The 26,761-nt window shown below is 42.6% G+C and overlaps 2 protein-coding genes across 3 annotated transcripts; both read left to right on the plus strand.

The window, feature by feature from the left end:
- Positions 1–1,660: 1,660 nt before the first annotated feature.
- Positions 1,661–12,626, plus strand: khsrp (KH-type splicing regulatory protein). Of its 2 annotated transcripts, none has more exons than XM_080759642.1 (18): positions 1,661–1,804; positions 2,888–2,990; positions 3,087–3,140; positions 3,225–3,261; positions 3,475–3,542; positions 3,685–3,768; positions 4,245–4,302; positions 4,986–5,154; positions 6,040–6,138; positions 6,230–6,352; positions 6,566–6,668; positions 6,769–6,893; positions 7,625–7,921; positions 8,276–8,385; positions 8,666–8,760; positions 9,080–9,289; positions 10,231–10,421; positions 11,097–12,626. In XM_080759642.1, the coding sequence occupies exons 1-18, from the start codon at positions 1,715–1,717 to the stop codon at positions 11,103–11,105; spliced, it is 2,025 nt and encodes a 674-aa protein (XP_080615768.1). In that variant the 5' UTR covers positions 1,661–1,714; the 3' UTR covers positions 11,106–12,626. The 2 variants fall into 2 exon arrangements, with proteins under 2 accessions (XP_080615768.1, XP_080615769.1); XM_080759643.1 differs by having other exon boundaries at positions 3,685–3,756.
- Positions 12,627–13,267: 641 nt separating this feature from the next.
- dcaf15 (DDB1 and CUL4 associated factor 15) lies at positions 13,268–25,615 on the plus strand. Its single transcript, XM_080759644.1, has 13 exons — positions 13,268–13,379; positions 14,063–14,160; positions 14,603–14,741; positions 14,967–15,073; positions 16,631–16,776; positions 17,130–17,288; positions 18,043–18,693; positions 20,155–20,246; positions 21,125–21,247; positions 21,415–21,497; positions 21,966–22,070; positions 23,871–23,986; positions 24,925–25,615. The coding sequence occupies exons 1-13, from the start codon at positions 13,284–13,286 to the stop codon at positions 24,978–24,980; spliced, it is 1,971 nt and encodes a 656-aa protein (XP_080615770.1). The 5' UTR covers positions 13,268–13,283; the 3' UTR covers positions 24,981–25,615.
- Positions 25,616–26,761: the final 1,146 nt, after the last annotated feature.

A 26,761-nucleotide genomic window follows, 5' to 3' on the forward strand; every position in this document is an offset into this window, starting at 1 on the left:
ATGGAAATGAAAATTGTGGAAATTGCGGAAATGGAAATTGCGGAAATTGCGGAAATGGTGGAAAAGGAAATTGTGGAAATTGCGGAAATTGCGGAAATGCGGAAATGGATATTGCGGAAATTGCAGAAATGGAGGAAATGGAAATTGCGGAAATGGAAATTGCGGAAATTGCGGAAATGGAAATTGCGGAAATGGTAATTGCGGAAATTGCTCTTCACTTATAGCTATCTATTTTCAGGTAGATTGTTTTATTTTACTCAGTCAGCCATATCACTACTCATTTTTTTTCATGAAAAAGGTCATAGCTGGGTAATTTTCAGGCAAATTGTGTTTATTGTATTTTATTTTACTCAGCCATAACAATTTATTTTCTGTTAACCAACTTGCTGGCTGGCAGGCAGGCAGACAGCTACAGACAGGCAGACAGACAGCTACTCATGGACAATTGGACAGGCAGGAACTAGGAAGGCAGACAGCTACTCATAGACAGACAGACAGACAGCTACTCATGGACAATTGGACAGGCAGGAAGGCAGACAGCTACTCATAGACAGGCAGACAGACAGCTACTCATGGACAATTAGGCAGGCAGGCAGACAGCTACTCATAGACAGGCAGACAGACAGCTACTCATGGACAATTAGGCAGGCAGGCAGACAGCTACTCAGACAGGCAGACAGACAGCTACTCATGGACAATTGGACAGGCAGGCAGGCAGACAGACAGCTACTCATAGACAGGCAGACAGTAAGACAGCTACTCATTGACAGACAGACAAATAACTACTCATGGACAGACAGACAGACAGGCAGGCAGGCAGGCAGGCAGGCAAAGAGCTACTCATGTTATGTTATTATGTTATTATAACAGCTACTCATGTTATGTGCAATAATTTGTGCAGTTATGGAAACAGCTCTTTGTGTTTATGCAAGAAAATGTAACCACATTTATTTATTTACATATTGTGTGCATGCACATTGTACTTTGATACATTTTGCGAAAATAAAGCAATTGAAAGAGAGAAGTTATCAAGTATCATTAATGTCGTAATTTTATCTACTGGCCCCTGGCCCCTTGCCATTTTTGTAATGTGGCCCACAGGTAAATCTATTTGAGTATCCCTGCTGTACTGTACAAGCCCTCCTACCTGGCCTGTGTGTGTCTCTTAGTGTTAGGCTGTGCAACAGTGACACTTGGTGGTGAACAAACGCTATAACGCTATTTTCGTGCTGGACCCAGGGACACAGCCACACGCACACATACTGGTTGCACCACTCAATAAATATTCTACTAGCCTATTGATACTTTTTCTTGGGTAAAAACCCCTATGGGTAAAACCAGAGCCATAGGGGTAAAACTTATGTTACTCAGTACCTCTTAGTCTAGCACCAGCCACCACTGACTGACTACACAGTGACACCAGTTACCAGACCAGAGAGTGATGATAGCATATTTATGATACCCTTGATACAGAGATGATGAGCGATACAGAGATGAGATTGTAGAGCGGCTGTTTTGGCGATCGACCCCGTCGTACGCCGAAGAACCTGCCTGCAGTGCAGAGTGCAGACCCCTCCCCCCTGCTGGCGGTTCCACTTTATTGCCTTTCTCGTCTTTCCCGCTTCTGCGCATCTCGAGCGGTCGGCAGCTACTAGCTAGCAGTTAGCTTTAGCCCCCTGTGCTGCTCTTCTCCCGTCCCTCCGCACACAGCAGCATGTCTGAGTACGGCGCTTTAGCAACTAACGGGGCCGGTGCTGGGATCAAGAAGGATGCCTTTGCGGATGCTGTGCAGCGAGCCAGACAGGTAAACGCCAAATAGTTATTATCGGTTCATGATGAAAGATTGAGTCGCACTCGGTGAATGGAAGCTAGCCTAGCTGGTTGGCTGGCTCGGCTTGGTTGGGTTTACTATACACATCATCCATCGCCAAGTACTAGCTTTGCCTGCCCAGCACGCTCGACGCGCCTAGACACTAGTAGCGCCGCTAGCGCGTTAGCTAACCAAGTAGCGTTAGCACAATCTTAGTTGGCTAGCTCGATACTAGTCGCAATGGTAGCAAGGCCCCAAGGTTAGCATGGCACTTAGCTGAAGCGACGGCCACGAAGTCGTGATGCAGTGTTTGCTTATGCTGTAAACAGCAATGTTCTATATCGAATCTTAACCGCTAAATATTGTTTTTGTTTTACTGTAGTTAGCAATTATCACAAATTAAAACTCATATAGCCTAGGTTCGGTAATGTAAATCAGTTATGGTCACGATTACGGCAAAACATCTAACCTGACCCACATCTCACGCAGATCGGATATTACAAACCAATTTTTTTGATCATTAATCAACTAGCGAGATTATATCAATATCGATTACTACCATGTTGTACGCGCTCTTAACACGCCATTTAACTCTCGATAAACACTCCCAGCGGATTTAATTTAATCGTATGTCGTCTAAATCTAAATGATCAGTAGGACCAAGGTGATGCCAGCCAGCCAGGTAGTATTACAACAGCCTGGGATTAATGTGCACTTACTTTAATGGTGAATCAAATCCAAATGCTTAAAGCCCTTTCAGATTTTACTGTGATTAAGGGCTTGATTTTTCATCCTTAGTCATTAAGATAAGATCTGTTGATTTTGACCAGAAGCAATTCACCAATGATGATGATCCACTTTATCTATGTATAGTTCAGCTGAATTCTGAATTAAAGGGTTTATCTTATAACTCTACTGCTCGTCATGAGTTCTGCTCTCTGCTTATAACTTAAGATAATTGAATTGGGTTAGTAAGTCTCTCTCTGATCCTGCTGATATTAGATATTAAATAATTAAAGTCTCATAAGTCATTCATTGTGAATTGTATATTACAAATGTTGGTTTCTCTTGTTTCAGATTGCAGCAAAAATAGGTGGAGATGCTGTCCCGCAAATGAGCAATAATGGAGGCACTGAGAGTTACGCATTCACGGCACAGAAACGATCGCTTGAAGATGCAGGTTTGGAAATTTAGATGACATTAGGACAATGTTGCTCACGTTTAAAAATAATAATACATTTATCTACATGTTTCCTTTTTTTCTCTTTTTTTCCAGATCAGCCAGACGCTAAGAAGTTAGCATCACAGAGTGACAGAGATTCTGCATTGTGTAGGTTATATGCACCCCCACCATTACTAGAATACACTCAAATGTCCAAGTTTTCATCACTAACGGATTCTACTTCCCTTCCAGCCATTGAAGCTCAGCTTGCTGCCCTTTCACAACAGAGGTACACTATCAACTATACTCACTTTCAGAAATCTACCATAATTGCTGAACTACAAGCTCACAATGTGTTGGGAGCTTGTAGGTCATTGACTGTCTCAAAATAGGAATACCACGTTGAACGTGGGTAACATATAGGATAATAGTGACCAATTAAAAACTCTGGCTTGAGGTACTCATGCCCCAATTAATCTTTTCTTAATCCTTGTCTTTGCAGTGGAGCCAGACCTCCCAACATGACTGTCACTGAAGAGTACCGGGTGCCTGACGGCATGGTTGGTCTCAGTGAGTACACGCACAGACTGCACACACATTCTTTGACCACATGTACTTTCTCATGACATTACCTGTAAGTAGTGTTTCACTCGCGTCTGAGTTCACACGTGTTTAAAACCAAAGCCTAACCAGTTCCTTGTGGTGTCTTCAGTCATTGGTCGAGGGGGAGAGCAGATAAATAAGATTCAACAGGATTCAGGTTGCAAGGTCCAGATTGCACCAGGTGAGTTTTGTGGTGAGTTAACTATTCCTTAAAACTTACTTTTGTGTATGTGAGTAATGTATGCACCAGCTACTGTGAATAATGGGTAAATTGTTTGTCTTTACATAGTTACATAGGCAGGACTTTTATTTAATATGTTTTATGACTTAATCATGCTACAAAAGGATGCAGTGCATTGAGAACCAGCCTGCTTGCTATCTCAAATTCTCAAACAATGTGTAGTTCCAGACTAGCATGCTACTGAACCATAAAGAAGGAAGCTGCATTTGAATGGCCAAATGAATTGGACAGTTGAAAAAGAAATGTCAACTTGCCATGCTTACTCTGAAGTTTTACCATTACATTTTCTGTATTGTTTGTTTTTGTGCTTGTATATACTGTATATTATATTTTGCTTGTGTATATATGTCTGATCAAGTGTTCTGCTGAGTGAGTATTCCAACAACACAAGCGCTTGGATTAAATTTAGGATGTATTTCTTCTCCTAGACAGTGGGGGTCTCCCAGAGAGATGTGTCTCTCTCACAGGCAGTGCTGATGCCATACTGTAAGTTTTCTTCATCACACTCGAATTGAACACATATAGTTTATTTTTCTTAGGGATGCATCAGTAGAATCTGTATTGGTGTCTGCTAATGCAGTTGTTCCCAAAATGTATATTGTAAAATGAAAGTTCATTTAACTCGGTTACAGACCCATAAGGGTCCATTTGGTTCCTAACTATCATTTAGCTGGGGACCCCCTGGAACTCCCTCAAGGACCCCTGGGAGTCCCCGGACCCCACATTGGGAACCGTGGTGCTAATGCATACAAACTAACTGTGCTCATGGAGAGTATGTCAATAGGCTGTGTTCATTAAAGCTGATCCAAATAGTTTGAAGCCAAAAAATCTTTAAAGATCAGCTCTAGTATTTCCTACTGTATAAAATGTTCTGCACAATGTTAAGCTTTTACTGTATTTCATTCAGCTGAAGGTTGTTTTAAAATGCATTATAATAATTTGGTCGAATTCATTAATCTACCTATTTAAAGCGGTCATGCATCTATTGTGATCATGACTAGATGGCATCTGGGATAAAAAGTAACCGATGCACCACGTGAGCTTATAGATCTGCTCTTTTGTTGTTTTCTTATTCATATCAAATTATTTGATAACATTTTGTTCTTTATTCTTCATCACTCTTTATTTTCCTTAATTCTTCTCTCCCTTTTGATTCCATTTCCTCCCAGACAAGCCAAAAGGTTTCTGGATGAGATAGTCTCTAGAGGACGTGGCACTCCACCCACTTTCCAAGATTCATCCAATGGGCAACCACGGTCCATGCAGGAGATGATGATCCCTGCTGGCAAGGCTGGTCTCATCATTGGCAAGGGAGGAGAGACCATTAAACAGCTGCAGGTGACAATAACGGGGTTGCTTACGATGACCTTAACAAATCATGAGGTGACTTGCTGTCATGTATAGACCGATTCAGAAAAGGGGCTCATGGTCACAGGCAACGTATTTCCTGTAGGCGGAGACGACATATCTGCGGTTTCCCCGCACCACCTTCTACTACAGTGAATGGAAAAGTGACTGATGTTAGTCTGCCTCAAATGTTACTCTTTTACCTACTTTTTACTAACCTTACAAAGATGCCCAGAACATCAGGATGAACCTGTGTAGTTTATGGCTGCTCCAACAGTAGTGGCAACATAAAAAATAAAAGGAATGTCAAAATATCTACCGCGGTGGCTGAGACCAGAGCCATATAGTAATGGTTGAGACAAAGCAGTGAAAGGTCCTGAAAGATGCATAACGTCAGTCTTACCCAATACCAAATCTTTCTGTTTTAGGAACACAAGGCTGCTGTACTTTATACCTCATACTTTAATGCTTAAAGTGAGTGCCTTCTAGAGGGTGCGTGACATGAAAAGGCTAATGGTGGTGCTATGTTTTAAATATATTTTGCCTATATGGCAAGTTGCAGAATATAGCCTATGCTGCATATATATGCCATACCAGGTATATAATATGTGCATATATGTGGATAAATATTAAATATGTCTATATAGCGTTTGCAATTTATATTTAAAGGGTAGGGTGTGTCAGCTAGGTCGGGAGGTAACTGGGTGCATGGCCAAAAAGGTTTGGGAACCACTGTGCTAGACCAAAAACAGGTTGTTTGAACTGATTTTGTAATGTATTTAAAATTGTATTAATTTTTTACTTTCAAGTACATTGGCTGGAGATAATTTAGTTAATGTCTGTAATCTTAATATACCCATCGCTGCTACTTTACAGGAGCGCGCTGGAGTAAAGATGATTCTGATTCAAGATGCCTCCCAGCCACCCAACATCGACAAACCCCTACGCATCATTGGAGATCCATACAAAGTGCAGGTACAACAAATTATACGAAGGAAACTGAGTGTCCGATTGGTTTTTAGTCTTTATTCCCTTACTGACTTATCTTTGTCGTGCTGTTTTGCAGCAAGCAATGGACATGGTGAATGACATTCTACGAGAGAGGGATCATGGCAACTTTGGCGATAGAAATGAATTTGGATCTAGGATGGGAGGGGGAGGTGGAGGTGGCGGTGGTGGCGGCATAGAGGTAAGCTAAATGTATGCATGTTTGTCAATGGAATTTAAATCTAAAAGGCTCACATGGAGTTGATTGCATTACAATGCATGCTCCTGAAAGTGATCAAATATTTTAGAAGTCCTGACTGGTGAATATGTGATGAACCTTAAGAATTGCATTTTAACTGGTGGGGTCACGTGACTGTCACTAAAAGTATTGCAAATTTGGGTGCTGTCCCTATAGGTACCTGTACCCCGACACTCTGTGGGAGTTGTAATTGGTCGAAATGGAGAAATGATCAAGAAGATCCAGAATGATGCTGGAGTCAAGATACAATTCAAACCCGGTTAGTCTTCTCAACAGTTTAATATTGAAATTATTAATCTTCTACCGTCTCGTCGTTAATTTCTATTACCGGTACCCTAATTGTCTCAAATTCCTTACAGATGATGGTCAAGGCCCTGAAAAGATCGCCAACATTATGGGTCCTCCAGACAGATGTGCACATGCTGCCTCCATCATCAATGAACTGCTACAGAGCATACGTGTACGAGAGGAAGGTGGCCAGGGGGTTAGTATAATGTCTAGAGCAGTAGATGGTTCACCTGATGTAAACTCATACCATTACAAGAGGCTTGGTGTCCTTCACTTTGTGTGCCCACGCAAAACTTTCAAAAAATCACTTTCACACTTTTATAATTCAGCTGACTGTGGAGACACATGCTGGAACTTTTTACTTTGTAATGTTTTATAGTTTCTGAGTTATGTAACTTAAACGCCCAATGCATTTTCAAAAAATAAATATATATATATTTTTTCAAAGACATCCACAGATGTCTTGGGCACAGCACATGCGGTAATACCAAAGACGTCCACAGACGTCTTGGGCACAAAATGTGTTAAGCAGTACTAAATCTAATCTAGTAGTCTGTGGAAGAAAATAAAAAAACGAAACTATATTTTGGTTTTGAAATATTGTGTGCTGCTTATGACCCATTTGGTTATCTGGTCATGCAAATCTAAATGAATAACCACGCACAACCGTGTCTAGGGCCATTGATTGCAAAACTATGGGCAGTCTGATATGCTACAAATGTCCTGACGACCTCTGGCTCAAACCGTTGTCAGAACTACTAGTGTGCAGTGTCATCTTTTAGTTTTTTCTTAAGATGTGACCAGCATCTCAACAATAAGGTTGTTCCAAGTTTAGACCGCAAGTCTCAATCTGAAAAATGTAATGTCTAATTGGCTATTGAAGATTCCCAAGCTGCACCTAATCCTGATCTAATGGTTCTATCCCAGGGTCCCCCAGGGCCTCCCGGTGACATGTCACCCGGTGGACGAGGTCGAGGGAGGGGCCCAGGGAACTGGGGCCCACCGGGAGGAGAGATGACCTTCTCTATCCCTGCTCACAAATGCGGCCTCGTAATTGGCAGAGGCGGGGAGAATGTCAAGTCCATCAACCAACAGACGGGTGCATTTGTAGAGATCTCTCGTCAGCCACCGCCTAATGGTGACCCCAACTTCAAGCTGTTCACTATCCGTGGGTCCCCGCAACAGATCGACCACGCCAAGCAGCTTATAGAAGAGAAGATAGAGGTAAATGGATATGGGAAACGCAGTGGGATTTAAAGGTCCTACAACATGAAATTCAACTTTTCTCCTTTTTTCTTTCACCCCGTTCACCTAATACCCAATTTTGGGTTTCAGGCTTTCTCATATCTGGGCTTTTATGTACAGTGGTCTCACAACAGGCCAACTGATTTGTTGCTACTTGTGATGTCATAGTTATCATACCCTACTTTGTATAATTCCTCCCTCTCTTCAGTTCCAAATTTGCATAATAAATTATTACGTTATTATCATGAATCGGCATACATGAGTTAAGCTCCTGAAGTGATCAGGAAAAATGTAAATATGAATCCGTGGCTCATCTCGTTGCTTTGGTCTTAGGCTCCCTTGTGTCCAGTGGGTCCGGGTCCTGGGCCAGGAGGACCAGGGGGTCCCATGGGCCCCTATAATCCCAATCCATACAATGCAGGACCTCCTGGAGGACCTCCACAGTAAGTACAAGCACCGATGAACACTACATTTCATGTATCTGATAAGACACATGACTTCAGCACATGCCATTACAAGCAACAATTATTTACGTTGTGAAATGGTTACAAATAAGTGTGATACTATTCTAACTCTAGACTGGTCTACAAGTAAAAGAGCTGCCTGGGGGAAAAAGAGACTGTTTTAAAAACACATGTTTAAAACGCAAAGGGGTTCCCGCCCAAAATGGGCATGAAATTCTTATCCTTCACCATCTCTCCTTCAATCCTTTCCTCTTTATAGCGGTGGTGCACCACCTGGTGGTCACCAATACTCTCCACAAGGCTGGGGAAATACTTACCAACCACAGTGGCAAGCTCCAGCACCACACGATCCCAGTGAGTACATTGTTTTTCCCACTTGACTTGTATTTCCAAAAGAGCTGCAAACTTATTGCAAATAAATGATTGTGATAATCATAGATAATCAGACATTGTATTTTTGTTTTTTACATGATACTATGTTGTGGGCATTCTGTGCAAAGTGTAATACAGAATAGTTATCAACATGACTATTTTCCAGTACAGTAGGAATTTTAAATGAAATGTTATGGTACTCGAGCAATTTGCTAAAACTATAAGATTCCGGTTGTGTTTGTGGCCCAGACTTTCTTTGGCGTCATCTACTCTTCTTAATTTGTCTTTCCTCCTCTCCCAGGTAAGGCGGCAGCAGACCCAAATGCAGCTTGGGCAGCATACTATGCGCAATACTATGGTCAGCAGCCAGGGGGTGCTATGCCAGGCCAGGCTCCTGGAGCTCCTGCAGCAGCAGCACCAGGGGACCACCAGGGCCATGCAGCGCAGGCGGCTGGTGGTCAGCCAGACTATACTAAAGCTTGGGAGGAATACTACAAGAAAATGGGCATGAGTAAGTCTGATCTGTTAACGCACAACATGGTCCGACTACAAATATCAGTCTGCTGTTGTTTAAGAGCCATGACTCAATTGCAAATCCATTACAATAGTCGAATCACAACAGGAAGGCATGAAACGTCATATCAAAGATGCATAATAACAGACATGGTGCAATTTGGTCATTATCCTTGGATTAGACTGATTGCACTTAAATGAAATCAAGCATTTTGTTAAAACACAGGTTCATATGGCGATGAGGAAATCAATGTTATTGAACACCCTTTTCATTTGTGTGTTGGTTAAAAGAATATCGAACCAATGGAAAGTATTAAAGTGCTTCAGACAAAACTTTAACTCCATTGGACCCTCAAACTGTCTGCTAAAACTACCTCCACTACCTCTCCCCTCTCATGCAAGTATTTGACAATATATAAAGTCACAACACCAACTTTGATGCAGTATTGCTTCATTTTCTAAATATAAGGTTTTCATTTCCTGAGTTTTTTGAAAAATGAACATTTTGGAGTTGAGTGGTTTCTTCCCGACAGCAGAGATATACAAAGTACCTAGATCGAAGAGCTGACAAATCATTTAACCCATACATAGGCTAGCATGGGATCTTCAGCATGTTTGAGTATATGGTGCGCTGTGATTGGTCAGTCGCTGTGATTGACAGCCTAACCTTAACCTCTGTAAAACTAGTGGTTGGGGGTGTTTCCAAGGACCTGGAAGAATGACGGAATCCGCTGAAGATACCATGCGAGCCATACATGGACATCCCTTGCTATCTAGAGGGGTATATGGGTTATTTCTTTGAAGGTTAATCCCCTCGTATCTCGAAGAGCGATAACTGGTTTCCAATTGTGGTTGAGATATTTTAGCGCATAATGGAATGAATGAGTGCCTTTGTATTTTAGTTGTCCTGTTCTCATGTATTTTCTATTCTCTGTCCAGCCCAGCCTGGTGGAGCGGCAGCAGCAACGGCGGCTCCAGGAACAGCTGCAACAGCGGGCGGTGCAGCCCCAGCCGGGGGCCAGCCAGACTACAGCGCTGCCTGGGCAGAGTACTACAGACAGCAGGCCGCCTACTATGGACAGGCAGGCCAGGCCCCGGGACAGGCTGCCACTCCACAGCAGGGTCATCAGGTAGGACAGCCCTCAATATCGTCGCTGTAGTGTTGACTCTGTCGAGTGGAAACTTCATATCTCAAAAGGTCTTCATTAAAAAAACGCCATTGTAGATATTATTTAGTCACAAACTTGTTTAATAGAAAATATATTAATTGGTTAAATATTTATAAATGTCCACCGACTTGCCACACTTAATTTTCACTTGCAAATTTTCTAAATGGCAAATTTAACCGATCACAGAGCTCACGACGCCCCATTGTACTGTGTTGTGAGCTACTTTTGTGTTACGATGTGATATGACAAAGTAGGGCGTTATAAAAACAAAGTTTCTACCCGATGACTATATGAACATCTTTAAAACATGCATGATTTCCCATGCAGAGCACTACAGACCTTGCCTATTGGCTCGTTCCTGCAGTAACGCAGGCATGGCACTGACGGTAAAGCACACCCTCGAGTGTAATATTGCGATTACGCAATGGTGACCCGTAAAAAAAAATTGTTTCATTTTGTAGCCACTACGACCGAACAAAAATCGCTAGTCTAGCAACCCTCTCGGGAGAGCAGTTCCTTTTTTTTTTTTATTAGGTGTTTCATCAAACTCTGCTAGATGGCTATTTCAACAATCAAATTGCTACCTTGAAACAATCTGTGTAATTTACAACATGTCTGTCCTGTCATTTATTACAGGGCCAGTGAATCGGAGAGATTGTCTTTCATTTGGATGATCTATTTTAAGGACTATGATGGTTCTCTGGACTCACGCTTCCATCATGACTTTCTGTTCTGTAAAGGTTTTTTTTTTTCCTCTTTTGGATCGCCACTGAACCTTCATTTTATTCAACCATCCTGGCATCTACAATGTGCTTTCCCTTGTCCTCCATTTCTTTCTGTATCAGTATTGAAGAGGTGGAAGTTTTCTGCAAGAATTCAAAAAAGGAGCAAAGCATCAAACGTGCTTGACTCTACTCCAGTCCCATCTAACCCAAAGTTATTGGTGTAATTGCTTGGATGAATTGAACAATTATTTTTTATTTTTCTTTGTGAAGAAAATAACTTTTACACTCACACTCAACAAGCTAGTACTGGTATTGTTTAGCAGCACTACTAAAAGTTTGTAACATACTTTTTTTCTTTTTTCTTTTTTTACTTTGTTTTTAAAGTCTTCTTTTTAATTATTATCCAACAATTCTGTTCGGACATTCCCAGTGTTTACGGTGCAGATATTTTGTACCTGCTAAAATTTCAGATTTTTACCCTCCCATCAGCAATGCGCATGGCAGGATATTGAAATTGGTTCCGTCTGTGAACAGAACTAATGGAATGATGGGTGGGAATGATCAATAGGATGCCCCCCAGAGATAACCCCAGAGATAATTACCCTTTGGGTCAAAATGATAAAAGTCACGGTCAAAATGACATAATCGATCATGTCTCAGGTACGGAAAATAATCAATGAAATGCATCTGGGGTGCAAGCTCTGCCCACATCCACATCTCTTGCTATGAAACACCTTGTTCTCTTTAGGGCACCCTACTAATCATTCCCACCTACATTTATGAGAATCCCGAATTCCGTTAAGACAGACACACACGGAATACAACACACCAAACCTCATCTTTATGTTCTTGAGATATGACTTATGTACTTTTGACCACTTAAACCCAGCCTACTGATCATTCCCACCAAGTTTCATGACATTCTGCCCATCAATCAAATCCCAAGTTTGCTTATTCAGACACATGCAGACAGTAGAAATGATTGTGTCCCAACTCCTGCCATGAATTACTGAAGTTGGGGTAACATGCTTTTCTGTGGGCACGGTATTGAAAGTCACCATTTCTGTGCCCATCTGTTTTTGTTAATGGACATACACTGAGGAGATATTACCAAGGTGTTGCGTAGCAAGAGATTGGAGCCGGCAGGGTTTGAACCCCTTGTGCATTTCATTTTCCTGTTATTGTAAAGGGGTTAAATGTGTACTGTATGCTACTGAATAGAAAAATGTGTGAAAGTTGGCTAAGACACTAACATGACCTTTGTGTCAGGTGTGTTTGTGTGTGTATGATGTCATTGGGTAGAACTCATGGCCCTCTCTTTCCGTTCAGTTTTATGGTTGAAAGACTTGTTTGATTTAGTTAAATGTCATGTTATTGTATGCTGTTTTTTTTTTACTGCTTGTTTTTTAAAACTTAAACAATAAAACCACATTAAAATGGGTATTTCCTCTGGCTGTTTTACACATATACATAGTATCTCATGTTTGAGAATTGTTGGATAACAATCTAACACTTCTCAATGAAATAATTTGATACTTGATGCTGAATGTGTTTAAATGTGCCGATTTGTTAAAAACTTATTATAATGTCACTTGTTAATCGTGTGAGGTTCGTAATTGGTATCCCGGCGTTAAATGTATTTTAAAAACTGGTTCTCAACGTGGGGTCCTGAAACGTTCCGTTGTTCTACAGTACATGTCATAGATCATACAATGAGGTATGACTATAATGGAATTTTGGATGAAATTACCATATTGGACCAACTCCTCTAAATGTATTTAGATTGGGGTCCCAGAGAAAATGAAATGTATAATATTTTATATTATCAAATTTATATATATATATATAATATTATAGTCTTGGATATTATCAAATTGGTAGACATTGAAATTAAAGATGGAGAGAAACCCCAAACACTGAGAAACCATAGTAATAAAGGATAAAAGGAGAAACTTGTTTAAGGACCACTTCCTGTCTCCCTCACCTTTTGGGTTTGATTGACGGGCCTCCGAGCCAGTGAAAGAGTGGCTATATTGTGACCGTGAGCCAATCGGGAGGGCCTTGTATGTATGGACAGAAAACAGTTTCAGAGTGGGAGATGGCGCCCAGCTCGAAATCTGAGAAGGACGACAACAAACAGAAAACGCAAAGAAAGCATAAAGACCATGTCGTCAAGCTTCTCACGCGTGGAAAGGTATGGGGCAACCGACGAAGTCTTGCGGTGTGTAAGAAAGACGGGACGAGACGAGAGAACAGTATGAATAATTGCTGTACGAGTTTCTTATTGCAAGCCTTCTGTCCTTACCTGGGGCTAGCCAGGCTAGCCGGCTAATTAATTAGCAGCATATAACTTCAAGGCCATCGTCGGAACGTCCATTAGTTCACTGTGGTTTCGCCCAAACCGTTAGTAAGGTAATTCATTAGTGACAGGGAATGTTTGAACTATATTACGCTCTCTGTCTAGTGTCTACGTTGCCTTGGTTTTCTACTTCTAGCTAACCAGTTAGCCACCAAGCTGGCAGACCCATCATACTGTTCATACACACTGAATAGAACTGGTTGATGTTAGCTTAAAAGCTTAGCTAGCGAGTGACATGGATGTTGGTGACATTAGGCTGCAGATAACCAGTCGGATCCACTGGAGAATTTTCTTCATCCATAATCATTTGTTACTGAGTGACTTCTAAGTAAACATACAGCAAACTTATGTTTTATGCTACTGTTGGTCTGTGAAGGGTTGCTGAAGGATATTGTGTGTCCATGCAGATGTCAGAGTCTCATGCCCACATATCATTGACCAGAGTTGTTGGTTTCAGTGACTGTCATTCCATCCTACAGTGCATCTCTCATGGCTCACTCTTTCCACGTGTTCCACAGCTGTCGGGCCAGTTTTCACAACGCCTTTTCAGGAAACTACCACCCCGTGTGTGTGTCCCCTTGAAGAACATAGTCAGCGAAGAGTTTCTTAGAGCAGGGTAAGTGTGTGTGTGTGTGTTCTAATGGAAAATACCAGTTGATTACTGGCTTTATATGCCAGTGGGAACGGGTGATTTAATTAGCATGGGGTTTCCCAGAGTAGCCAGACCTACTTTGACTTCATAACGGTCCTATCTTGGCCTTACATGAAGCATTGCTAACTTCAGGTATGGTAGAAAAAAACAAATGTGCAATTTAACTCATTTGTGGGTTTTTTCTCTGACATAATGTGCATGGAAATCAGAAATTCAGAAGTGTAAGTGCCATAAAATATCTGCTGTAGAGCATTAAACAGTTTAATTGGAACTATTTGATAAATCAAGAAGGTCATGTGTCATAGAGCATTACCTTGATGTGTTTATGAGCCTCTGACTGTCTTTATTATGTTGTACCTGGTGCCTGTGTTACTAAAAATGCACAACGTCACCCCTCTGTTTCCAGACACATTTTTCTTGGGTTTACCAAATGTGGCCGCTACGTTCTATCGTACACCAGTGACTGGGGAGAGGACGATGATTTCTCTTTCTATACCTACCATCTGTATTGGTGGGAGTTTAACTTGCACAGCAGACTTAAACAGGTAATCTATTTTATTTTTGCAAGATAGAACTCAAGCATTCTTTCAAATTTGCGAGGGGGTTCTTATTTAAGACAACATTTTTAGATGAGTGCGTGTGATAAATATAACACAGAGGGGACATACTAACTTGAGAGAGATTGTCCTGCTGAATTGTATTTTAGTACTACTGGCATGTCCCTTTTCTCATATGCTTGCCTCTCTTTTCCCCCCTGTCTTTCTATCCAGGTCCATCATGTGCGGCTATTTGCAGGGGAGGACATCTACAGTGACCTGTATCTTACTGTGTGTGAGTGGCCCAATGATGACTCCAAAATTGTCATCTTTGGCTTCAAGTAAGAGAAAACACCAGTTTCATACTCAACTGTCCAGTAAAGAAAATGCAATTATTTGTGTCTGTGGATTGGCAAGTAATTTGAGGGAGATAAATGGGCCGTGTGTGTCTGACATAGACCACATTTGGCGTCAATGTTGAACAGAAAACCGGGCAGGAAGTATGATAATTGTGTGATTGCATGTAATCCTACTGGCTGGGGTGGGTACAGGCTTTAGTTCCGACATAGTATTGATCCGAAACCTCAATCCTTAACCTAACCATAACTTAAAGCACGGGAGCAGCGCACGTCGGACCATCGCATTTTCGCATCGCATTTCTCCGCGCTTCAGACCTTTGGTGTGTCGGATCTGCGGGTGCACCCCACTGGGGCGGAGTGTTGGGGCGGGATTAGTAGGACGAAGGCTCTACGAGTCTACGACGTCGTCCTGGTTTTTATTATTTCATACTTGTTAATGTTATGTCGGAACAGTTCTCACCAACATTTCGCTGCTTTTACTTGTTACGACTGTAGGTCGCAGATTACTATGAAAACCTGCAAAACAGTCGATCCGTCCGTCACCATATATGGCCGTCAGTCTGTGATGCCTCATGACACGTTGCCATATATGGTCGTCAGTCCGTCGCACCTCGTGACACACTCCATATATGGCCGTCTCCATAAATGAAGATCACGACACTGACATCAAACCCTGGATAGCCATACATGGAGAAGACTGGATCATCACCTACAGTAGATCTGCATATATGGAGCCGTTCAGCAACATCTGTTCTCAAACCATTAGATCTCCATATATGGAGCTGACCTGTTCTGACATTCCATATGTTCAAACCCTGTACACTCAAGACGCGCTCCATATTCAGTATTTTAGTTGTGACGTGAGCGCCCCCTCCAGAGTTACTTCCGAGTCCTACTTTTGTGTCGCTTTTGTGTCCCCATATAGTTATACTGTGACGCTCCGTCGGACTAAATCTGAGACGAAAAAACCACGAAAGTTTCCTTTTACCGCTTTCCTCAACAACAAAGCTGCTGCTCGCTCAAATCTGGCTGTGACAGGCCGTCTGCCCCACACGGAATTCTATCGCCATTTTATTTCATTGTGTCAACTAAATCCTCTTTAATTGCAAACTAGATTGAACATACTCAAGCCGGCACACATTCTAAATATGCCCCCGAAATATTGTACTGAGCAAATGGACTGTTGCCACCTTCAATAATAATGATGATAATAGTCTTTATTGTCTCCACATCATATATTTTCTTTGTCATGGACACTTGTACAACATTAATAATTCTACTCTAGTTGGAAGCATTAAGACCCATTTTAACCCTCAATGGCTTTTTTTCTGAAAAATAACGGCATTGTAAAAAGATTCACGTATTTAGATATTCTATTTACAATGAATGCCAAAGTGCCAGTTCTCGCCCAGCAATCTGCCGTCACCCAGACGGATGCATGCACACTGCACACGCCCTCGCCCTCAGGGCGTCTTACTGGTGTAAGTCAGTGACAAATAAAATCCTTTTTGATAATTGCTTGCCCCTCTCTGCCTCCAGTGCACGCAGCACCAGCACACCTCTGATTCACCTGATGATGAGCGATGAGAACAACAGAGACATCTACATCACCATTGCTTCTAAGCCTCCTTCTAAATCCTGCTCTCGCTGCTGTCCTGTCCCCTCAGCCACGACCATACGCACAGGTAAACCACACACTAGGCAGTCATCTCTGTTTACCTGTTGTCATTGTCTGAGATGGCCAATGACTCACTCTTACATTATATTATGACTCTTTCACTTTCAGATAAAATAAACATTAAAAAAAGAAAATGGTAAAAGTAATGGAAAAATCATGGCCCTCTCAGACATTAGAATGGACATTCTAATGTCTGAAGGATCTGTGATTTTTCTTTTTTATGTTTATTTTATTTGAAAGTGAATTATCCCTTTAATAAATACAGATGTTTGTGACTTCATCATGCTGCAGAGGCTACTAAGCTGGCACCTGAAGTGAAGTATTGTTATAAATGTGTCTATCTCTGTGCTGTCTGTCCAGGTGGTGAGTGTCTGGAGCATGGCTATGTGCTCAACAGCAGGTACCAGGTGGTTTACCCCTTCCCCACTTTCCAGCCAGCCTTCCAGCTGAAAAAAGACCAGGTCATCCTGTTAAACACCAGCTACTCACTGATGGCCTGTGGCATCGCCCTCTGCACGGGTAACACACACACGCACACGTGTATTAGTGATGTACTTGTCTTCAGGCTGCATAATAGTCCGGCAGCCGAGGTGGACGGATGGGAGATTTGGTATATAGTCTTTTTTTATTGGCCTAAAATATTGTCCATATACAAAAATGTCAAACTTTCCTTTTGCTTTACGTAGCATGTGACATGTAAAACTAAGGGGTTTTCATGATTCTGAATCCATTCCAAGCATTCGTTTTGCACAAAATACACTCCTTGGGCTAAAAACGGCCAATGTGATGAGGTCAGCACATTTTGGGCACATTTGGGCAAGTGGCTATGTCTGCTTTTAGCCCAAGGAGTGTATTTTACACATGCTACTAAAATTTGACATTTTTGCCAGCCATAGGATGTTAATGGTAGGGTCACAAGAAACCCCTATAAAAAGATTGCCCAATACTAACAGCCGGTCAGCAAGTGGATTCATGAATGCATGTGTATATAGACAATATTTTAGGCCAATAAAAAATACTATATACCAAATTTCCCGCTTTAAACAAAAGAAGCCTGTCGGCTGCAGGACTATAAATATAGTTTAAGCACATAAAGTGAATAAACATTTGAATTACAATTTTTTTTTTGCTGTTGTGGTTGTGGTTAGGGTGGTTAGCTTTATATTACAACAGGAGTTGTTGTGAATATTGGCAATATCTGTGTGGCCACTGCACAGGTCCATCATAATTTACAATTCAAATTTCTCATGTATATATTTTGTTTCTCCTGCAGGTGAACAGAGCCAGTCATCTCAGATACTGTACACCAAGAGAGCAGCTCCATCATCAGGTCAACCCTCTGCTTCCACCTCCATCTCGTCCCCTCCATCTTCCTCTTCTACTTCCACACTACCTCAGGGATCCCCCGAAGGCAGACACCCGTCCAACAGACCAGGGCCGTCCCCCTTGTCTCCTGGCCAGGCTCAGGCGGCCGCACGGGCCAGGGAGTTTGCTGCCGACCTCTTCCGACGGGCACAGGGAGGAGCAAGGGACACAGAGAGGGATGGAGAGAGGAGGGCACCAGATGGTGACGCAGGGAGAAGAGATGCAGGGCGAGTCCCAGAGGACAGTGGAACAAGTTTCGAGACACAAGTCGAGGAGAAGGAGGACGAGGGAGAGGAGGACTGTAAAGGGAGGAGGGAGAAGGAGGGGAGGCGGACGGGTTTACCACAGCCTTCAACATCAGGAGCCGGGAGCCAGGCTTCTTTGCCCCCCCACTCGGAGCAGGTGATGTCGCCCGCTGCCTCGTCCTCATCTTCGTCCCCGCCAACCCCACCCTCATCCTCGTCTCAAGACGCAAGTCTCAGCGAGCCTGGCTATGTCAACTACACCCGCCTACACTACCGCCTCCCACAGCCAGGGGCAGCAGAGCAAGATGCTGGAGGTAAGGGGTGTGTGTGGGGGAGAAAGGAGAAGGACTGAGAAATGGCGCCGGTGGCCTAGTCATAGACATATAAACGTAGACGCCTCTTCCGGGCCGTCTGTATCTCAACGGAAGGCAACATGGAGGCAACGGCGATGCGTGATTGCTTTGGCAAGCTTTCCCAAGATTCCTTGCGAAGCATAGGGGAAGCAAAATGGAAGAATGGTAGGAAAATCGGAGGCACATGCCTTCAAGATTTCGCTTGACTGCCTCCTGTTGCAGACAGGTCGCTCCAATGAACTGCAGAGACCAATGAGGCATCTATATGTTTTAATATCTATGGGCCTACTGGTTAAGGCTCGTACCATGATGGGCTCTGATGCAGCCTGACAGCGAGATGTGGATTTGATTCCCCAGCCTGACAGATCGTTGCTGCGTGTAATTCCCAGACTCTTTCCCTGGGCCCTGTCATATCTCCACTGTACTATAAATACAAGGCAGAAAAGCCTTCATATATACAGTGTATCTCCACTGTACTATAAATACAAGGCAGAAAAGCCTTCATTGCGAACGCAGTGAGCACTTATAATGAGACCTAGCAGATCATGTCTGTCTGTCTGTGTGTCTGTCTGTCTGTCTGTGTGTCTGTCCCGCTATCCAAATATGGAGTGTGTTGCATCAGCAATCACTCAGCTCCATATATGGGCACAAAAGGGGCCAGGTCCACTCAGCTCCATATATGGGCACAAAAGGGGCACCATATAAGGAGTCCCCAGAGCAGCTATACGTCCACAACCCAAATATGTACGAGCTGCGTTCGCTTCCCGCGTTTGCGCGTCTTACTCGTATATATATAGTATATGAAAGAAGAAGGAGAGAAAGTCAGGCAATCAGAGGTTTTCTTAGGCTAGCTATTCTGTATCCGTCTAGGGCTAGGCTTTGTGGATGATAAGGGTGGTCGACACACATGGCAAGTTTGAAGTCTATTGGCTAGACAGTGTCTGCGTTATGCCCTGGACAGAGTCAGATGCACAGTACACACCCACAGGTTTTGGGAATTAGTAGATGGATATAACATTAGAGTGAATGCAGTGAAAGGCAAGCGAGTGCCTTTAAAATATATATATATATATATATTTGGCCATTTTGACCTTTTTTATTTGGATAGTACAATATAGATCGACAGGAAACAACTTAAAGGTGAGATACAGGGTTTGACATGCAGCAAAGGTCGTCGGGTCAGTCCCTCAGCCTAATTTATGCTCTGCAGCAAGAAGGTGCTGTGCACAGAGAACGGCTGAGAATAGCAGACTTATTTTAAACTGTCAAGTTTCCTGAGTTTTGGCACCAATGTGTTATTAAACGGCAAATGTCAAATACTGATTTTTATTCAATATATTTGGCAATGTTTTTTTATATAATGTTTTTACCCCCCTCATACCCCCATTTGAGAAAAGGTGATGTTGCTCTGTGTCTGTCTAGGTTATGTGGATGATAAGGTGCAGCTGCCATTCACTGTCACAGATCTGAAGGGAAGGAACCTGCAGTTGGTCACTGGTTCACATAACGGACAGGTGTGTGTTTGTTTCAAAACATCTCTGCACTTAAAGGAATACGATACTGTTGATTCTGTATGTCTCGTCATACATATATGCTCCAAGCTATATTAAGCTATACTATCACACTACTATATCATACTAACAATATAGTAATAAAGTATCATTGATATATATATATACTGCAGGAAGGTAACATTTAGGTCTCAAATTACCTAATATATTTTTTATAGGAAATTAGGAATCTAAATCAATGTTGCGTACACAACACTTTTAACTAGAACAAGTGCTCCTCAGAGCACAGGTCTCTGCCAGGTCAGGTAGGTTATTGTGGCGTTTATAACAGGCCAATGTGAAAAGGTTGCCATGTCTTCTTAGGCCTTTCACAGCAATCTTTGTTCCAAAAATCAACCTGCTAGTGGCACTTTAACAGGCCAATTTGCGAAAAGTGACATTTGTTCCTTGGCCTAGTGGGAATTTTGTTCTTGCTAACTTTGGAAGCCAATCTTAGCCAATTGGGATAGAATATGGGAATTTGGACAGCTCCGTGGTGATCACATGACTATCTGAGGTGTACAGATTTGCGTGATGGTTGCGCTATGACAGGCCCATCTGAAAAAGTCCACTCTGTGTGTGCACAGTTTGGCAGCGACGGGGCCATCAATGCCATCAAACATGATCTCCGCCAGGCCGAAGACAATAAAAAAAGTAATTCTGGGAACTGTTATTGGTTAGAACGATGGCTAAAATGGTTCAGAGATATTATGGGTGAAATGTCCCTTCACAGTAGGGAACGGGTGTAGTTTCTTTGTGTAGGACTAGGAGGCTGTATGACGGTATGTATGATTTTGTCTCGGATGATGTTGGAGAGCTGTGATTTCTGCCATCTATTGCAGAGTGTGTGTGTGGAGCAGTTGACACTGGACTTTGAGTATCTTATAAATGAGGTGATCAGGAGTGATGCTGCCTGGGCCCCTCAGTTCTGCTCCTTCAGCGACTATGATGTTGTTATACTGGAGGTAAACTAATACGCACACAAATACTGTTTATACTGTGTGTGTGTGTGTGTGTGTGTGTGTGTGTGTGTGTGTGTGTGTGTGTGTGTGTGTGTGTGTGTGTGTGTGTACATATATATACACACTATTGTACACACTGTATATATTATTAAAAGTAGTTTGTGTATTAGGTGTGTCCTGAGACCAACAAGGTGATGATCAATATTGGCCTGCTTTTGTTGGCCTTTTCCAACTCTGAAGAGGAGCACTGCAGGTACCCCACCTCACCCTACTGTTTAACACTTTGCACAGAGAAGATTAGTTGATTACAACAGTTTGGTTGCACTGCATTTGGAGTTATTTACAGTCATTGGTTAAGTTTATTTGCTACTTTGCCATTATTTAACGTTTACAATTCACTGCCGGTGATGGAAATCTCCGTCAAGTCTAAACTTCACAGATGATGACTTAGATATCAGTCATGTGGCCTTCAGTGGTTTATGATAGATTGCGCTCTTCGCCAATGTATGAATGGTTCTAGGTTGCCAAGCAAACGGATACAACCAGAAATTAACCGGAATCTATCGTCAACCATGTATCGTATGGCTGTTAAAATGTATCGTTACACGCCTATTGTCTTCCATTACCTCTTGATAGCTTTATTTGGCCCTGGTCATCTGTATGGTACATTACTCTGTTCTACAATCCTCTCTAGGTGTTGACGCATTCTCTTTGTCACCAGGCCCAACACTTACCACTCCAACCTGCAGGTCAGCTGGGACCTTAACACTGGCATGTGTTGTACCATTGGGGTCGGTGACCTCACAGAAGTCAAAGGTCAAACGAGGTGAGCAACATAGAACAAAGCGGAGATCCGGGCACACTCTATGTTAAAAAGGAGGAAAACTTTATTGAACCGACATGTTTCGACCTATACGGTCTTCATCAGGGCTAACAAAACACAGAACATGGGTGGCACATGAAAATGAACTAAAGTGGTTTTATAGGGTACACCCGTGTGAAGTGAGTGGTGCAACTCCATGTGGGGGTCCCCGGAACATCAAGACCCCCAGGAACGCGCCCAGGGGGTCCGAAATGGTTTAGAAATGACAGAGTTACGGTGTGGGGGTCCCCAGGGGGTCCCTGTTCTGTACTGTCACTGTACTGTCACACCTGAAATCATCATATACAGTTAATGTGTTTTGGGCTGCGCAACAGTGACAGTGGTGGTGAAAACCAACCAAACGCTATGTTCGTGCTCGGAGACAGCCAGGGACACACATAGCTGTCTATAGGAGTGGTTGCACCACAAAATAATAGACTAGTATTACAAATAAAAAACAACAGTGCTATCGGTGTGCAAGTAACGTACTCGGATGTGTGCCCTCCTACCGGTGACACCGTGACATGCCTACTGTCAACTTTGCTGCATTCTATCTTTGCCAAACCCGGGATTTGTCGGGTTTCGTTAATGTCTATTAATCAAGAATGAATAGTATTTATTTACAGTGTGCTAGCTGTTTTTAGTATCCGTTGCTAGCCAGTAGCCACCGATGGCTCCCATGGTGTGTGACGTCATCAGAAATCCAAAGACACTGTGCACAGACTGCACACGCGCAATCTCTAGCATATAGGCTCTATAATGCAACAATTTTGTAAAGAACGCACACAGGAGCAATGCTTTTTATGTGAATTCAACAAGAACGGGGGGGGGGGGGGGGGGGGGTTATGAAATCAGAAATCATTTGAGCCTGCATATTTTGCACGGAAATATATACGATTATGGACCCCCACATAATCTGCACCATTTGGCTGATTATGAATGAATTGAATTTGAATTATTTCTGCACAGACTAAATTGGTTTCTTTATTGGCCTTTCTTGGATGAGATTGATACTGTGTGTGTATACCAGGGTTCCCTAATTAGTTTTCCCCAAGGGCCAAATTCTGTCTAGGGTACCAAGCCAAGGGCCACAACGTGTGTAGTATCATCGGTAACACCTGAAGGAAGTAGGGAAGGGGCTCTGAAGTAGGAAGTGTTATCCTGTGTGCATATAGACCATAGTATCTAGGTTTTTATATCTGTGGTTGCCACCCTGCTTTTTCAATGCAAAATGCCAACATGGCCACCGTGTGAATATGGTCTATTCAAATTTCAACCGAGGAAGAATTGAAGCCAAATCGACATGCTGGCCGATCATTGGTACTGCAGCTGGGTCCACGCACGTGAACGAGCGATACAATGGAGATCGTACTCATTATCGGCGGTGCTCTTTTATGACTCAAGCCCCAGCGTGTTCATGAATACAATTCTATGACGTTGCTAGGTCCCAAATATGCCGCGGATCAGTGCAGATTTTTAATTTCTTATATGACTTCATTTTGATCCAGCACCCAGCCTATAGGTGTAGATGTGCGTGTCCTTTTTGACTGTTTGTTCAGCCTCCTCTACTACCCAAATATGCCGCACCCATCACTTTTACAACCTGGAAGAAGGGGTGAAAAGGGAATATGTGCTGGGTGAGCAACTCCATGCAAGTGGATGGGAGGGAATTTCTGGTGCCATGTCTATTATTTTTTAACTATGGGTATTTTTTAACTATGGGCGCCCAATCTAATTCAAGGTCACTCTGTCTTCCCCACTCAGTGGAAGTGTTTGGAGTTCTTACAGGAAGTCCTGTGTGAATACAGTGATGAAGTGGCTAGTTCCTGAGAACAGCTCCCGCTACATCAACCGCATGACTAATGAAGCTCTGCACAAAGGTGAGTTTACACACACACACACACACACACACACACACACAATGTCACACACACATTTAACATCTTTATTTGCATTCACATTTTACAAGAAATTCTTGAACACAAACAATAGTGGATGTGCAAACTTGAAAACAACTCTACAAGTGCTTCAGGATACAGATCACGGGTACAGAAAGCATCGCCTTCTCCATATATGGCAATTATTGCAGACACTGAACAGTATTTTGCCGATGCCTTAGCTCTCGGCTTGGGCATGCCTGCAATCTGCAGGCCCCTCACAACTGATTTATGGACATTACAGAGGCTTCCAAATATGAACACAAGTAGTTTACATTTGTAGCCAAGCTGTATAATAGCTGGTACTTAAGCACCTTGGTAATCTCTTCTTCCAGACTGTGGTCAAATGTACATGCCACTTCCAAAATGGTCACTTCTCTACTGTCCTCATCAACAACAACAATATCTGGTGTATTAGCTGTGACATCTGAGAAGGCATCATTTTCATTATTGTGCATGAACATGGCAGTTGAAACATGTGAGTGCTTATACATTTTGGCAGATGATGAAACATATGAATTTATGTCCTTAGCTAATAGGTCAACAATTCTGTCATGCCTAGCAATGTACATTCCCTTATATACATAGCAGCCATTAAGAATATGTGACAGTGTTTCTGTAACTGGAGTGTGGTCATGGTGCAGACAATGAGGAGGAAACGTGTTAGGTTACCACAGTGAGAGATTGAGTCTGGTTGGAAGGACCTGTAATCTGGCTTTGACTGTAAAGGTCACACACACACACACACACACACACACACACACACACACACACACACACACACACACACACACACACATATTCTGATTGAAGGGTTTGTAGTGATAATGAAGATGTGTGATTCAAACCCCCCCCCCCCCCCCCTTTGCTCTGATTTGTAGGCTCTTCCCTGCAAGTGTTGGCAGACAGTGACCGATGCACCTGGATTGTGTTATGAAGGAGTGATCATTTGCATACTATCATAACATAAGAGTAAAAAATAAATACAAAGAACGAAAAGAAAAGATACACATACACTGCCTCATCTTAAGTGCAGAATGTAACTTTCTTCAGCAAACCTAATATTTCTCATTTTGATAGTTTGTTATTTCACCTGTGACATCTTCAATATGTCCAATTGAGCAAAATATAGTTAAGATTTGGAGACTATTTGTTTCCTTTCCAAGTTTTCAGTTGTTTTGTAATTGTGTACTGTATTACATAACTGCAGCTGTCAACCAAGAGCTGGACTGAACAAATGTTTTTTTTATACATAAATGTGTGCAGTTACACTCGTGTGAGCGTGTCTTCTGTGTATTTCACTGTGTGCAACTCTGAATTTCATCGAGCACGAGTGTCTGTCAGGGTGAGTTTGTGTATTGCGCATGTTTTATTATATGAAGGTGTGGTCTCAGAGATTCTGCTGGTTCTGGACTGCTCTGGACTGGTTCAGTCCTATACAAAGTACCTGGACTGCTCTGGACTGGTTCAGTCCTATACAAGGTACACGGAGGAGAATGACTCAATTACCCATTGCTACCCACACCATCAAGCTGTATGGTCATGGGATATTTTTTTATAAAATAAAATGTTGAAATAGTTTGACCGTTTCTGGTTTACTTTTTCCTGAACTGTGTGGAGTGACATTTTGGCATATTGTGAACAGTATCTATGGTTGATGCCTAATGGCAAGAATGTAACACACACATAATACCAGTGTGGTGTTCTCATGTGTTTATAGCTATCTAGCTATATATCTCGTGTTGTGTTTATAGCAGACTCCTCACTCAAATGTGCACTTGCAGTTTGGGGTAACTCCAAAGCAAACTCCACATGTCCCAACATTTTATTTGCCTGCCATAGTGTCAAACTCTTACCCCTGTTTTGGATCGGTGGTTACACTGGCATATTTACCGATATGACAAATGAGGGCCGATTTGATTTTCCGATACAGTATCGGGACATCTCTAATTACAAGGAAGCATTTTTTGCCCAGTCACTATGCTGCACCTGGGATGTTCCTTTTTATTGACACCAAGTTTTAAATAAGAATTGAATACACATCAATATGACTTACTTACTTAATCCTCTTCGTTCCCGGTGGAACATAAGGCTGCGACTATCTGGTCCTATCTTGTGCAGCATGTTGTGACTATCTGCTTCCATCTGGTCCTATCCTGTGCAGCATGTTGTGACTATCTGCTTCCATCTGGTCCTATCCTGTGCAGAATGTTGTGACTATCTGCTTCCATCTGGTCCTATCCTGTGCAGCATGTTGTGTCTATCTGCTTCCATCTGGTCCTATCCTGTGCAGCATGTTGTGACTATCTGCTTCCATCTGGTCCTATCCTGTGCAGCATGTTGTGACTATCTGCTTCCATCTGGTCCTATCCTGTGCAGCATGTTGTGACTATCTGCTTCCATCTGGTCCTATCCTGTGCAGCATGTTATGACTATCCCCATGTCAGATTTGCCATCTTCAGTTCTGAGGTCAGTTTTCCGCCAGGTTGCTTTTGGCCTCCCTTGTTTCCTCTTTCGAGGTGGGGTCCATCTTAAAGCTACTTTAGAAAGGACATTCGAAGGACATCAGAGCCATCTGAGCCGTCTGTTTGATTTCCAGTACCACATTGCAACAGTTTGTCTTTATATACAGTTCCTCGTTGGAGATCTATTCTGGCCAAAAGATGCGACATATCTTCCGGAGACACCCAATATGAATTTATCGATATGAAGCAACTG

The sequence above is a fragment of the Protomyctophum bolini genome, assembly GCF_963924005.1.
Source record: "Protomyctophum bolini genome assembly, chromosome: 3".
Classification (NCBI taxonomy): domain Eukaryota; kingdom Metazoa; phylum Chordata; class Actinopteri; order Myctophiformes; family Myctophidae; genus Protomyctophum; species Protomyctophum bolini.